Here is a 15,530-nt window from a genome sequence, read left to right on the forward strand (position 1 = left end):
AAAAAGATTTGGCACAGTGGTAAAGTTAAGTGGTAGGGCAAAAATACTCCACATATAAAAGCAAGTGAGTTTTTAAAGAATAGAAAACAAACTCTATGAGAAATTACTTCTTAACTATTCACATGAAAAGTAAACTTAGCTCTTATTAATATTTCCGTAGAAATATACATTTTAATTAAGTCAAATAAACAAAGAAAAAAAAATCCCTGAAAGTAGGCACAGTCATTTATCTATATACTCACAAATATATTGCTCTTTTCTGGTCATCAGTATTTTTTTTCTTGCTTTATTTGCTTCATTTCCTTTAACTTTAAGCCCCCTTATTCCCAGAGAGGTTTTCTATCTAAGACTAAGCTGACTCTCCGCTCACTTATCAGTGGAGTCCCTTCAGCAGGGTTACTCTTTGGAATTATGTCCTCATCCCTAATCTGTCTCCCTCAGCTAGAGCGCTCGGTCTGGTGCTGCCCCATCACTGCCCTAAGGCATGTAGACAGAGGGCTCCTGCTCTGCCCAGTCTGTTCACTGAGCTCCCTTTGAAACTGGTAAGGAGGGAGGTCTGTGGAGGGTGGGGATAGATGCACTGGGTGACTATTTGAAACCAGTGTAATTTGTAAATTCGCCATAAACTTTTAAGTGAGAGTTGGGCTGGGTGGTTTCCAGGCTTCGCATGCTTTCAGATATCAAAGGGAAAGTGGAAGGTTTCATTTTATTTTACAGGGCTCTAATATGAAAGGTTTTTTTTTTTCCTGAATTTTACCAAGATTTCAGTAATTGATCTATAGAATTCAAAGATATTAAAATACAGTAACATTGCCATGTTGCATACTTATATGTATGTGTATAAACAGTCACACACACAGACACACACACACACACACACACACATAATCACACTTATCAAGTAATAGTACTTAATACCACCTGAGTGTTAATTTAAGTTTGGAGCAAATAAAATGTACATCACCTAGAAGAGGGTACCTCTATCTGAACATGAATAGGGAATCACTGTCCTGTAATTGATACTTTTTGTTCACTATGAAAGTTTTTCCACAGTTGGCATAGAAAAAGGCACATTTCCTTTTGTCAAACCCAAAACATACTTCCTAACTGCCTTTGTGTAAAAGCTAACACGACATGTCAAAAATAAGAGCATAGTCCTCACTATACATTGAGCCAGTGAAAGTTAGGAACAGTTTGGCAAAGTTAATTTTTGTATAATTTTCCTTTCATTCACATTCATACCAGGTAGACTCTGTCAAATACCTATAGTAAAGAAGAACTTGCTCATGCATGCAGAACAAAATAAAATAAGATTAAAAGCTCCAGGAAATCAGCCTACTTCAAAAAACCATTAAAGTGTGCCTATCCCTCAAGCTTTACAAATGTGTTAATTGTCGTGTTTCAGTCATGTAAATATGTTTCAGCATAAAGTAACCAAGATTTCCTGTTATAGAAGCGCTGCGATCTGGGGGTGTTGGGGGAAGGGGGACGAAGGAGGACTAAATAACACACTGTAATGAAACCTGCCTTGGGGCAGCACATGCTTCAGTTCTGAATGCCCAGAAATACTTTGCAGACGCTCTAGGCTGCCTAGCAATGGGGATTTCTAATTCTGGCTAGCTTGACAAAGTAAATACAACTATTGAACATAAGGCAGCTCCTAATAAAAAACAACAATTCCCCCTTGTAAACACCTACATTTGGCCCCATTAAAAATTCTTTCTTCATCCCCAGGAACTCGCAGACCCCGCAATGTGGGGGTCTCAAAGTAACTCAAGAGTGGTCATGAGATTTAATGCTGTCAGGATGGTTGACATTGCCATTTCCACCGGGCACTTTATACCCCATCTCGGGGCTTGGTGGAGCAATGTTCTGCATACACTGTAGGGCATTATCCAAGCAAACACATTGGCCATTATGCTCTCAGGACTCATTCATGGATAGCCAAAAAGAAATCAATATATTTTGTATATATGTTGTACTTATAGACAAAAAATAAAAAATAAAAAAGATACAACTGCCACATTTCCAAAAGGAGTGTTCATCAAAAGCTGTCAGTTTGGGAAGTTTTTTTTAATGGATTGACATTAATATGATAACTTAAGCAATTATCTGATTTCAGAATTCTTTCTGCTTGTTCACATCTTAGAATTCATCTGTTCCATAAACTATCGGTCAGACCTCTGCCAGTCCCTAAACTGAATAGCAGATCTGCCGTAGTTCTAAAAATCTCGGGGATTTAGGGATCCACCTTGAGTTTCCAGACACATTGATGTGCTCACAGTTCACAGAGTCAGAGGTTTCAGATGATAGGAAGGAGGAAACATTAGTTTGAATTCTAGTAGACAGAAACAAAGGGAATGTTACCTTTTGCCACCTCCAGAATAGTTCCCGTATGCTTTAGAAGAAAACAGGGGACGAAAAAGAAATTCTCACATAATTAGTAGTTTGAATTTATTTCTTAAAGAAGTGTTGTTGTGGTGTGTTTTTTTTTTTTTTCAGACTCAACATTCAACTCTAAAATACTGTATTTTCTTAAAATATCTCACTACTAGGAAGCCACCTGAGGGCTAGTACCCAAAATGTTGCTCTGAATGTTTCCTCACTGCAGAGGGTAGACGGGGGGGGGGGGGGGGGGGGGGGGGTGCTTCCTGGGCAAAGCAGGCTTGAAGAGCCTATCAGAATGACTGTGCACAGAAAGTTCCCTGTCTCTTCCACTTACTGCCACAGAAGCAGTAGGCCCTAGGGCCCAAGCATCTCTCAGCTTGGCCCTGCTGAAGCTTAATTCAAATTCTACGCACTCTGGAGCTTATATGCTCTGGCCTGCATTGTGCGCTCCAGAGCCACACAAGCCTTGGGGTAAGCAGCAGTTGGAGACCAGTAAAAAGATTGCCAGAGTGAGAAGCCCTGTGCACAATTAAGGAAAGATGAATGGAAGGGAGTCAGTTGGGGAGATAGAGAGAGTCTCATTGAGGCAGTGGGTCACAAGCTGTGGGTCACAGGGATGGCAGTGGCCATGTGTGACTTATCCATCCCATCCTCCCTTTACCCCAGGGAAGAAGCTAATGGGAGTGATTTCAAGCATTTCTACTGTCCAAGTTTAAGCAACAGTTTAATTCACTTTATTCTGTTTATTACCTGGATGATTTTTTTTTTCAGTCCTACTCACAGTAGAGCATTAATGAGCATAAAGTGTGCCAAAGAACAAAGGACAAACCAAAAGGAAAGAAAAAGTTACTGGCTTTTGTTTGGAAGGGAAAACCATTGTAAGCAAAGTTCTTCGGGAGTAATCTAGTTTGTTCTCTGTCGATCTGTGAAATAAAAGAGGAAATTAACATGACTCCCTCTCATCTTAAATGTCTGAAAGTTCAGGGACCTCGGGCCTGACACTTGGTGGTATTCTTTTTACAATATTATCTAAAAGATTCTGGCTCACATTTGAAGAAGATTAAACTCAGCCAACCAGCCCCACAAACAGTACTGCCCAAGTTTCTCCTCCACGAACATTTCACACCGGTTCCGTCCACTCCAGCTAGAAGCTGCCTGTCGCTTGGCGGGAGATTGGGAACCACCACTCTCCTCAGGAGGAGGATGGGAGAAGGCAAACACTGTGGGTCACTTAGGAGATAGAATATTTCTTCTGAATCAGAAGATTACAACATCTAGAAAAGCATGTGTATACTGCATTTTGGAAAATTCTATCTTTAATAGGATACTATCTGTTTGCTACTGTTGTTTTATATTATTAAAAATGTCTATGCATGGATTTATAAGGATATGGGTGAGATAGCCCTTGTACTCAGAGAAGTAAATTTACATCAGTCCTTTGCTACCCTTCACTCTAAGAAGTCCAAGTCACTTACAAACCCTACACAATCTGATACCTCCCTACCAAGCCAAATTTCTCCTAGCCACTCCCTTGTTTGTTGACTGCTCCAGAAAGCTGACTTTTTTCCTGTCCTTCAAACATACCAAGATTATTCTTGCCCTAACGCTTTGCATTTGATGATCTTTGCCTGGAAAGTTCTTTTTCCAGGTCTTCAGAGGTCCCTTCTTAAATTGAAAATCTTACCTCAAATGTACTCTCCAGAAAGACTTCTACCAAATAAGGTGGTACCACCCCAGCCAATATCATATTGTCATGTTTTATTTCCTTAAAAGCATCTCTCACTATCTGAATTATCTTTGTTTGCTTTCCTATATGTTAGCTATCTCTCCTTGAGTCATGTAAATGTCTGTGTATTGTCCCTTTCTGAAGTCGTTAAGTCCTTTGAAAGCAGGGATCTTGCCAGTCTTTTCCACTGTTTTATCTCTAGCACTTAGAAAAGTTCTGGCACGTAGAATAATGAATAAGAATGTGACTTTGAAGCCAGGCTGCCTGAGTTCAAATACCATTCCAGTATCCTGAAGTTGCAGCATCACTACTCTCTTTAAATTTGGTCATGTGATCCACAACTAGCTGAAAGGAAAGCATGGAAGTGGAGTTTTTATTCAGGATGGCCACCTATGCAAAAGCTCTTCCACCAATGGGAAAAGGGAGAGTAGGTATTGGAGGATAATCATCAGTCTCTGTCATAGTCTGCAACTCTTGGAACCCAAATATCCATGCACAGTCTTCTTCCCACACACCTATGACTCTCCACGGGTGAGTGGAGAATCTTGCTGGTAGAAACAGGAATTCTCTGCCCTCCCAGTGGAGGACTTCAACCCAGTTTGTAGTCCCCAGTTCTGTTCTCTGGAAGTAACTCCCTTATCCTCTGTATCCTTTTAAGAAGTTATTCCTTGTCCATTATCATTCATGGCTACATGAAGTCACCATCAGAGAGTATGCTTTTGGGGGGCTGCACAGATTTGATAGGTCAGGTTTGGGGACCTAAGATTATTTTAGGGGTTGGATAATCCTAGACTTTAGACCAGGCTTGTGGTTTCTTTGGCAGGACAATCCCATCAAGACTCTAGAAGGTTCCCAATCTGTTCACTTCCCTTCAGTCCCACATGCGAGTAATCACAGCCAAAGAGTTGTCTGGACATAGTTCTAGGATCCAGCTGTAGAAAGCCCATGCCATCGAATTCCATTGAACTATTTTATGGACAGGAGAGAGTTTATCCCAGGGAACTAGGGAGCTAGCGAAATAATTGGAAGGGCTAAAGAACATTGCCTCCAAACTGGCCTTCGGGGACGCTGCTGCTGCCTCAGTCAGCAAAGTGAGGAATTGGAAGGCCACCACTAGGGCTGTTAACTGGAAGTGCACCCCTCTATGGCTGTGATCTTGGGGGTGATAAGTTCTCACTATGACCCCTGCAGTACTCCTTGACCCCCTACGAAGTGAGTAACTGGGCCCTGAAACACTGGTCTGGCCTCCACTTCTGCACCTGCCTCTCAGCTCCCATGGAGCCATCGACCGGTCACTGCGATACTGATGCAAAGAAAGCAAGGCCCCCACAGTAGTCCTTGCGGACCACAGGACTCAGCAGCGGGAAGACAGCTGCTGCTTCTCTCCCACCCACTGACCAAATACCAATGCACCTAACCCGACAGGTTTAAGTCCCACCTCTCCCTCCTCCAGAGGTTGGAATGGCTACGTGTCCACCACAACTGTTAACCTTCAAAGTCTTGAGTCTTTTCTGGCCTCTCTGTTCTACCCACATCCCTCTCACCTTGTTAGTAACTAGCTTGACTCCATCTAAAACAATCAACTTGAGGGGCGCCTGGTTGGCACAGTTGATTAAGCATCTGTCTTCGGCCCAGGTTGTGGTCTCAGGGTCCTGGGATTGAGCCCTGCATCAGGCTCCCTCTTTAGAGGGGAATCTGCTTCTCCCCCTCCCTCTTCCTCTGCCCTGACTTGTGCTCACCCACTCTCTCATACTCTCTCTCTATCTCAAATAAGTAAAATATTTAAAAATACTAAATAATATAATCAACTTGAGAGGGAAGGCAGTACTCTTCATGTGGCTTTCATCTCCGAGCTGGCTCCCATTTTGTAGCCAGCCCTTTAATGAGGGCATTTCACCAAGACTGAGGGGCACAGCCATCTGTGAAGGCTGCCTGCTTTCCTGTGCAAGGCAGAAATAGTTGGGCTTCTTCAGTCCTCTGAGGCCCCAAATTACCAAGCCTTCCCTCAGTGTAGACTCTCAGCTACAGGCAGAGCACCTCCTTTAAGAGGCATGGTCCCTCCTGACCCTTCTTCCAAATTCCCTAGCTCTGCTCTAAGTTCCTTTCTCTTTTACAAATAACTTTGCTGAAAGTGGCAAGAAGCAGCTAACACGACAATACCCTGAATTTCTCCAGCGCTTCTGGAGCCACTGATCAGGAGGTATACGGTGTGCCTCCCAAGTTACCACAATCGTAACACGGGTCACCAGCCTTCCGGTCTGCAGTCTGACCTCACCACCCACTTTCCAGCCACTAAGCCATTTAAATCCCAGAATTCAAGCATTCTGTTTTTCAGGTACCAAATTCTGCATAACCAGGATGCCGGTTAGGCTGTTATTGCAGAACTCCAAAAATACAGTGGCTTCAATAACGGAGAAGTTCACATATGTCACACTTTAAAGCCCAAGTTAGTGACTCAGGGTCTTTGGGTGGCCAGATGGTATCGGGAAACCCTTGACTAACTTTCTCATTTTGCTATACACCCTCGGCGCATAGCTTTCAGCTGATGCTCCAGAGTGGCTGTTTCAGCGCCCACCCTCAAGTCCACATTTCAGCAAGTGGGAAGAGGGGAGTGAGGCTTGCCGCTAACATCTGTGGAGCCTTGAGCCATAAGGCAGATAAAGGACCTCACAGTTATTATATGCCTAAACATTTTAAAGTTATCAAGCCAAGAAACCACAAAAAAAAAATGCATTATCTTCCTTCCTTCGCAAATACAACTTTCTGGAAGGTCAACTTTAAGTTTAGTATATGGGTTCCAGTCTAGAACTTGGAGACATAGGGAGAATTGGCCTGCAGTCACCTCCTTTCTTTTCCCACTCCTGTCTCCCTTACACACACACAGGTCCATGTGCTTGGGGACACCCAGTCTCCAATCCAAACTCCATCCACACACCACACAAACAGCAGTCCCTTGGCTACTCCCGTGACTCAGGGTGTGCATGGAGACAACGTGATCCTTCCTTGGGACATGAACATGGAGAAGAGACCTGCACAGACCTCGTAGCCATTTGGACAGGGAATTCTGAACTCTGAATACCAAGAGCATAGGCACATCTTCTTTGCCCGGGGATTCCTTACCCCATGAGGAAGGGTGGATTGAGGCCCACAATAGGGGGCCCTCGCTAAGGTGAGGGAAAGGGGAAGTGAAAGCGATCTCCCCTTCTTTGCGGACCTGACCCTAAACTTAACCATAGCACTTCGGCCCAAGATGAAGTGACCAGGACTGAGTCACTCAGCCTCATCTATCGGCAAGGGAAGTTGGGAGATGTGACCTTTATTCTGGGAGGCCGTGTGCCCCACTAATATCCAGAGATTCCTTTACTGACTGCAAAGGAAGAGAATAGATAGTGAGAGTAAGCTAGCAATCTCTGCCACAGACACATGCCTTTTCACAAATCACACTTTTGTTTAGACAAGTGAGTTCTTCACAATCTGCTTTCAGAGAGGTGAGTTTGGAGGCAAGACAATACTGTCAGATATAATTGACGGTCAAAATAATTGCACACCTGAGCATTTTTCAATGGGCAGCCAGTATGCAATATGCCAGCTCTGAAATCTTATCTAATTTTCAGATCAATCAGAAAGAACCAAATGAATTGTTTTCAATTCAAAGGATATAGTATAATTATGACATTCAATAAAACAATTTTAATCTTAAACCCTGAGAGTGAATAGCATTTTAAACAAAAACTAAAACTTAAAACCTGACCGTGTTTGGCAGAATTTTTTCCAGAAATATTCAGCCACTACCAGATGCACACTTACCAAATGTAAAAAGAGCAAAAATTGGTTCTGGCATTGTTTCTCCTGGCCTACTCATATAGGAGAGTAACACAAAACTCACCAAAAATTAGGTGGATGCAGCTTCCACTTTGCAAAATTTTAACCAGATATAATTACAATGTAACATTACATCGTCATAATGTAATAATGATGGAATAAGTGTAACGATGTAAATATCATTACATGAGAGCACATGACACTGATTTATTTTGTAAATTGAAACAACACGCTGAAATCTTGTGAAGAGGGGCCCTTGGGTGGCTCAGTCAGCTAAGCATCTGCCCTCAACTCAGGTCATGATCCCAGGGTCCTGGGATCAAACACCACATCAGGCTCCCTGCTCATGGGGAGCCTGCTTCTCCCTCTCCTCCCCACTTGTGCTCTCTCTCTCAGATAAATAAGTAAAATCTTTAAAGAAATAAGTAAGTAAAATGAAAAAGAAAATCTTGTGAAGAAATAATAGCAATATCATGATGATGGATATACCAGGTCTGCTGCCTCTGTCTCCTTCCCTCTGCCCTACACCCTGTGCCAACGGAAGGAAGCCGGGCTTTCCAGTAAAGAAAGGGAAATACCTCGTTTTATGTGTAGAGCAAGAGAGATTCTGATCACTGCCTCCCCCCCCCCCCCCCCCCCCGCCACTTGTGGAGGCATCAGGTGTTCATTTCCTTGGTCAGAAAACAAGAATGGAGCCCCAGACAGTCATCGATAGCTCACACTCTGAGGGAAGGCTCTGGCTCGTGATCATATTACTATGGCCCTTCTGGAAATTATAGCTGACTGCTGGTTGTCTCCCAATAGCCATTTGCTCCATCTTCCATAGGAATAGATTTGTTAAACATTTTCACACATTTCCCATTTCCCAGCCTCCCTTGTAGCTGACCAGGTGCAGCTATGTCTAAATTCTGGACTTAAGTGGAAGTGATGTGTTCAGCTTCCAGACCTGGCCTTCTTGGCCCCTTCTTCCCACGGAGAGACGCCAAAACAGCAGCCTTGCAGCCAGAAGGGGAAGAAGCCCCTGTTGAGGATGGCAGGCCGGTCCTCACAGCTCAGAATTGCCTACTTCTGGACTACAAAGTGGGAGAGAAATAAACTCCTTTTTTAAGCCGTTTATTGGAGGGGGCGGGAGTGTGTCTAGCCACTCCGCCTGAACTCGGGTTCATTCCGTGCCACTCCTAGCAGTGCCTCATAACCGGAGTGTGGCTTCAGAAATCAGCAAGTCACCCTCCAGGTGAGGGCACTGCCTGGCTCTTCAAAGAATCTGGAATGGAATAAGATGGTGTGTCTTTGTTAATTTGCTTTTTCTCTTTGTCGTGTAAAGAGGGGGAAAGGCTTTTAAGACTCAAGTAGAGAAGCTTCATCCTCTGACCTGTCCTTTATTAGTTCTTTGTCAGCAGTGAAGACGTGCAAAAGACAGATTTTTAAAACAAGCTGGACTCCAGCTTTCCTCAGCGGTACCTCCGTGCCTATTTTCACTGGCCCAGAAGCGAGGCATCCAACGTGCCCCATTTTCGCTACTGCGTTCCTAATTATGAGGGAAACGGTTTAGACTTTTTAAGTCTTTCCAGAAACCAGGACTCTGATCGCAGTTTCCTTTTTGGTTTCTTTACCAGGCCGCAGGAGAGGACAATGTACACTCGGTGCTCAGACGCCAGCATAGTGACTGAGACCTGCTAAGTCTGATATTCTGTTGTTGTTGCTTATAACTGTTCATTACATTTGTACAATTGTTTCCTTGCCTTAACCAGCTCACTTATTTTTATCTTGTTGAACCATATGTATTTTTATAAGCCATCCCAATGTTTTTGGAGCAAGAGGAGATACAAATAAATCACTGTACTACTTGCTACTTCAGAGAATACTTACACATCTCATTTGATCCTGACAGCAGTCTCATGAAGAATCATCCCTGTGTGATAGATGAGCAGACACTGAGACTCACACAGGGAAACTGACTTGTCCACGGTCACTGAGAGTGACAGACAGACGGATGTATCGACCTTTCACTGGCTGCCTCTGTTAAGTGACCAGGATAGAGTCAGTATATTCTAAGGTGTTTACAAGTTTTCATTTAAATTAGCTACGGGAGCACCTGGCTGGCCCAGTTGGTAGAGCATGAGTCTCTCGATCTCAGGGTTGTAAGTTCGAGCCCCACACCGAGTGCAGAGATTACTTAAAAATAAAAACTTGAATAAAAAAATAAAATAAAATGGCCGTGTTTCAAAGAACAGAAGAAAATTCTATTAGAAAGTATTTTGAAATATTAACACTGATTTCTGTGAATCTGATGAATGCAAAGTGTGACTGTTCAGGACATGTCAACATATAAAAAGGATTGAAACAACTCTCTCTTCTCTGGGAAAGGTTAAAATGTACTACATCAAACAGAAAACAAACAGTGCCTGGTGGTTTGGTCTTGGCAAAATATGAAAAATGTAAATTGATTAAACTTACTTTAATGGGTATTTACCTGCAATTTGTCTCAAATCCAGGTGTAATCTAGATTCATTATCTTGCCCCTTCTGTCTAGGAGCTGTGAGTGCTGAGCACGGGGCTGGCAGGCTGGGAGAAAGGAATTAGGAAGGGAAACTGTGGAGCCAGGAAATCCAATCCTGTGTGTCTCTAGGACCCATTTAGTTGCTGACTCAAGAAGGAACAACATACAGACAGTGGCTAAGCCCATCAAAGAGACAGCGATGTAGGCAGAGAGGGCAGAATCTCAGAGTCTGGCTGGGTTTGGTACCCCACGGAGCTGCAGAGCGAAGCTCTCTGCTGCTGTCGCTTTATTCTGACCCAGGGCTTCCTAGGTCCTGAGGGGGACTTTTGGCAGGAGCTCCCATAATCTGCCGGAGTATTTTGGCAGCCCTGCCGTTTCCCACCTTGCAGCACCAGAGAAGAGGGACCCATTAATCCAGTGGGATCGCTGCAAATCGCCTAGGCCTCTGTGCGAAGGTGGGAGCAATCACGTCTTTCTCAAACCCCTTTGGCTACACAGAAGGCACCATTTTAGACAAGGCATGAGTGGAAAAAAGAGGCAGCCGGCCGGCCAGATATGCACCTCCTGCATTAGCAGCACAATCTCTTCCTCCTGGAATCCAGGAAAAGAAAATCCAGTGAGAAAAATTTCCACGCAAGATGGAAGATATGTTTTGGGCCCTCGCCTCAGAACACCAGGTTTAAAATAAGGAAGAAGAAGACCTTGATTTGGTTTCCAAGGTTGAAAATGGTATTGTATTCTTTTAATAGTCTGATTTTATTTAAACCATTACTCAGTGAAACCTCAAGGTCCAAAAGTTTATATATGTCCCCACAGCCTTGTAGCTTTAGTCAAAAGGAGGTCACATGCTGTGCAGGGTATCTTCCAGCCTATTTTTTCACAAGACAGATCTGGGGTACAGCAGCATCTGAACATTTACATGTCAAGTGTGTAAATGCTTTGGAAGCCTCAAAGGAAAAGTTCCTGACGCACCTGGCAAGCCTGGAACCTGATCTCTCCTTCCTCACTGCTCACACCGCCCTGACACGGCGCACAGGGGGAGGCTGAGAAAGGAAGAAAACAAAAACCCACTGCTTGAGAATTTAGAGTACAGAGTATGCCCATTCAAGTAACGATCAACAGAGCTGGCACATAGTTCCAGGAGCCAACCTTGACTTTCTCAAAGGACCTAAGTATACAAACTGGCGTTTACCGCGTAGCATTTGGTGAGAAGCATTTAACCATATCAACCCAAATTTTTGTGCTTAGAAGTTACTCAAGAATGATATTTGACTTTTCTTCAAACCCATTCAACCTGAAAGATTTCCAAGCATGTCACACATCACATTTAGCTACTTTTGCTGTGAAGGGCTTTCAGCCAACTGGCTCATGTTCATTGCCTAGAGAAGCAGAGGAAGAGAAATTTTTAGCAAATAGGTAAGCTTCTGAAATAAACTGTCATATGCTGGTTCCGAATAACTACACTAGTTCCCTCATTTAGATTATCAAAACAGTATGAACCTTCACCCGAATGCCTCTTAAAGATGTATCTGCTCCCCTGTTAAGCAAATCACCACTTCTACATGTCAGAATCGATTCATTATTTAACACCTAGCCCATCTCCATGAAGCGTTCTCCTCCCCTTCCCCCACCCGATCTCGGCCTTGTCTCTCCTTTCCTGCAGGCATTGCTTGGAGGGCTCGCTCTGATGGTTAGCACCACGCTTGTGTTACTCGTGCTCCTGGAATGAGAAGTAGTGGGGAAGGTGCTGTGTTCGCCTTGCTTTGAATAGGTTCTAAATATTTGCTGAGTCAAATTGATTTCCTAAATAGCCTAACATCATCTGACATAATCTTTATGAAGTCCCAACCAAAAGTTACACACACACACACACACACACACACACACACACACACACTTTTTTAATGGTGAATTTTCTTTAAGTTTCAGGTAATCTTCAGATCATGCATGTGTCCCAGTCATTAGCATTTAACTACAGGATCTTAAAGAAACATTAAAGTTCAGACATATAATTAAATGTCTCTTTCCCGGGGCGCCTGGGTGGCTCAGTGGGTTAAGGCCTCTGCCTTCAGCTCAGGTCATGATCTCAGGGTCCTGGGATTGAGCCCCGCATCGGGCTCTCTGATCGGCAGGGAGCCCGCTTCCTCCTCTCTCTCTCTGCCTGCCTCGCTGCCTACCTGTGATCTCTATCTGTCAAATTTAAAAAAAAAAAAAAAAAAATCTTTAAAAAAAAAAATGTCTCTTTCCCTCCAGTTTCCTCACATGAACACAGAGAGTTAACACTGCAAAGACATTCATAGCCTTAGACTTTATACTCATGCGTGTCTGTTAGATTCCTGAGCCTTTCATGCTTTCATTTCTGCCTGAAATCCTTTGGAGGGGGGAGTGGGGGAGACCAGGCTATGAAGAAATGAAAGAGTTGTTTAAAACAAGGAGATAAGTATGTCTTTATTTGAGCTTTTTAAAAATCATTCAAGAAATAGACATTTAGTTATTTAATATATGACAGATTGGGTGCTATGGATACAAATGAGTATTACTACGCAGATATTACTATATGGATATGACAGTGTTTTCTTGACCTTTCTGACATCTTTGCTGGTCATAGATCCATAATAGTGTCTTCCAGTCTAGGTATGTCTGCAGTAAAAACTAAGTACCTCAAACTGAAGGAAGAATATTGTTGTAAATTTCTTTAATGTTTTAAAATATTTTGATCCTTTGGGGCGCCTGGGTGGCTCAGTGGGTTAAGCCGCTGCCTTCGGCTCAGGTCATGATCTCAGTGTCCTGGGATCGAGTCCTGCATCGGGCTCTTTGCTCAGCAGGGAGCCTGCTTCCCTCTCTCTCTCTCTCTCTCTGCCTGCCTCTCCATCTACTTGTGATCTCTCTCTGTCAAATAAATAAATAAAATCTTTAAAAAAAAAATGGTTTAAAATATTTTGATCCTTTTCGCACAGCTTGTGTTTACATGGCACTAAAGAAGCCTTTTATCAGGAAAGAAACTCTCCAGAACATATGCTGATGGATCACAGTATTTTGACCCCCCCCCCCAAAAAAAAGGTTTTGTCTTTCTCATCTTCCCCCCCCCCCCATATTGTAGGGAGTTTTCCAAATGAAGGGTTTCAGGTAGGTTGTCTCCAGGTCAGTTCACTCTTGCAAGGTCTTGGCCAGTCATCAATGGACACCCCCATCCTACCTCACCTACCTTTAGCCTCCACACCCACTCTGTGCCTCAACCAACAGACATGTTCCTTTGAGTTAGGATTTTTGTGAAAATTGTACAGGCTGGGGGCACTGGTCGTTAAAGGAATTTGATAGAGATCCTTTGGAAAACCAAAAGTTCTTTTGAAATATGAATATTTCTCCCCAGTTACAGGAACTGTTGTACAATTATGGTCAGTTCATCCATCTGCTTGAATCAGCCTCTATCTGCAGAAAAACGGTTAAGACAGGGGAGATGTTCAGAGCCACCCTTTACTTTTAAAAACATGACCAATGTCATGCATAGAAACAAACTTACCAAGACCTGAAACAGAGGTCATAGCTGACTTATCTGAGGATATAAAAAATATTGATCCTTTGATTGATCTTTTTTTCATTATATCAACAGTTCCACAAAAATTGTAAGTTCCTAAAGAAAATATTGCTTTTTGAAATAGAATCATCAAGTCAACTTAAAAGACAAAGGGAAACAAACATTTGAGAAGCTACATTCAATTTAAAAATAGCATTTTGGAGCCCTGGCAAAAACAAAGCAAAGCCAACAAACAACCCCGCCGTTACTACAACAGTGTTCTTTTCCAAGTATGCCTTTATTTGTGCTTTTACATGTTTTCATTTTGACCAAAATTAAGAGAAATTTTAATGTGTTTAGGTTTGGACTCTGGAAACGTTCCACTAAGATCCCTAGTCTGGTGTCTGTGATGGCTAGAATTTGTAAAACCTAGTAGGAAGAAGATGTGATTATATTGGGTCTCGGTCTGACTAACTGTTTTAGCAGGAATTTCATCTGCAAGACTAAATGCTGATCAACAGAGCATAATATTGTATTCTGAAGTGTGCTAGCTAAAGCAAAATTAATTTTTTTTCTCTTCTTTCTTTCCTCCCAAAATCTTCTGCCACAGCGACTGCATTTGCCTCCAGACTTGTCAGACACAGTGAGCCGCTCAAGCAAACAGGATCTGGCAGGATCCTCCAAGCTGCTGGGCCCAGGCTGTGGCATGATGGCCGGAGGCAAGCAACACCTGGACTTCTAGCGATCCCTCCTTCGTCGTCGCATGCAGAATTATAGGACACCCTAATTATGATTGCTAATAGCTTCTGTAAATATTTTTCTTAACGATTTGACCCTCCCATCCTTGAAAAACAGCTAGGATTGCAAAATGAGGCCACCACTCTTCATTTTCCTTACCCAAATTTTTATGCAGAAAGAGTACAGCAAAACTACTTTCATTTTAAAATTTTGTTTTATGCTATATTTAGAGAAAGCAGATAATTTTATTTTTAAATAAAATGTCAGAAACTCAAAATGCCTCACAGTGGTCATGAGTGTACGTGTGTTAAGGCACTTCGTTCATGGTTAAGTGCATATTACAACATATAGTGTAAAAAAACAGCGTGAAATTCATAATTGTATATAAAAACATTTTCTCTTGATTTCTGAAAAAGTCACTTGCCACCAAAAAAGTGCTAAGGCTTTTGTAAAATGAAAAACTCATTTGCTAATATGTGTGAAGACTATAATAAAATGAATTTGCATTTATGCATCCTGTTATTAAATTGATGAATACAAAATAATATTTTGGGATTAAGATTCCATTAAAGATCAGTAGTCTAACCATAGTAGTTAATAAATATAAAGAACCTGAGTGACAGAAAGCATAGAAAAAGAAGTTGATGGTCTTCTGTTTAGTAATCCTAAACAATCGAAGTCAGCACTATGAAATTACGTCAACAGACATAATTCAGGATTGAAATTCAAACTGACAGCTACATTAACGCTAGGGGAAAGCATGTATTGAAGCCTGGTGAGGGATTTTTGCAGAACACAGGTCTGAGACAAATCTAAAACTAACTCAGATTTCCATTGCACCA

At 42.5% G+C, this 15,530-nt stretch overlaps 1 protein-coding gene across 1 annotated transcript in view; it reads left to right on the forward strand.

Annotated features, from left to right (window-relative positions):
* The window catches only part of ELP4 (elongator acetyltransferase complex subunit 4), a 253,972-nt gene extending 238,774 nt beyond the window's left edge, over nucleotides 1-15,198 (forward strand). The window contains exon 10 of the mRNA XM_047692860.1: nucleotides 14,561-15,198. Within this exon, the coding sequence (XP_047548816.1) occupies nucleotides 14,561-14,692 (132 nt within the window). The 3' untranslated portion in view covers nucleotides 14,693-15,198. The remainder of the gene's footprint in view (nucleotides 1-14,560) is intronic.
* The last annotated feature ends 332 nt before the right edge of the window (nucleotides 15,199-15,530 follow it).

The sequence above is a fragment of the Lutra lutra genome, chromosome 10, assembly GCF_902655055.1.
Source record: "Lutra lutra chromosome 10, mLutLut1.2, whole genome shotgun sequence".
Classification (NCBI taxonomy): domain Eukaryota; kingdom Metazoa; phylum Chordata; class Mammalia; order Carnivora; family Mustelidae; genus Lutra; species Lutra lutra.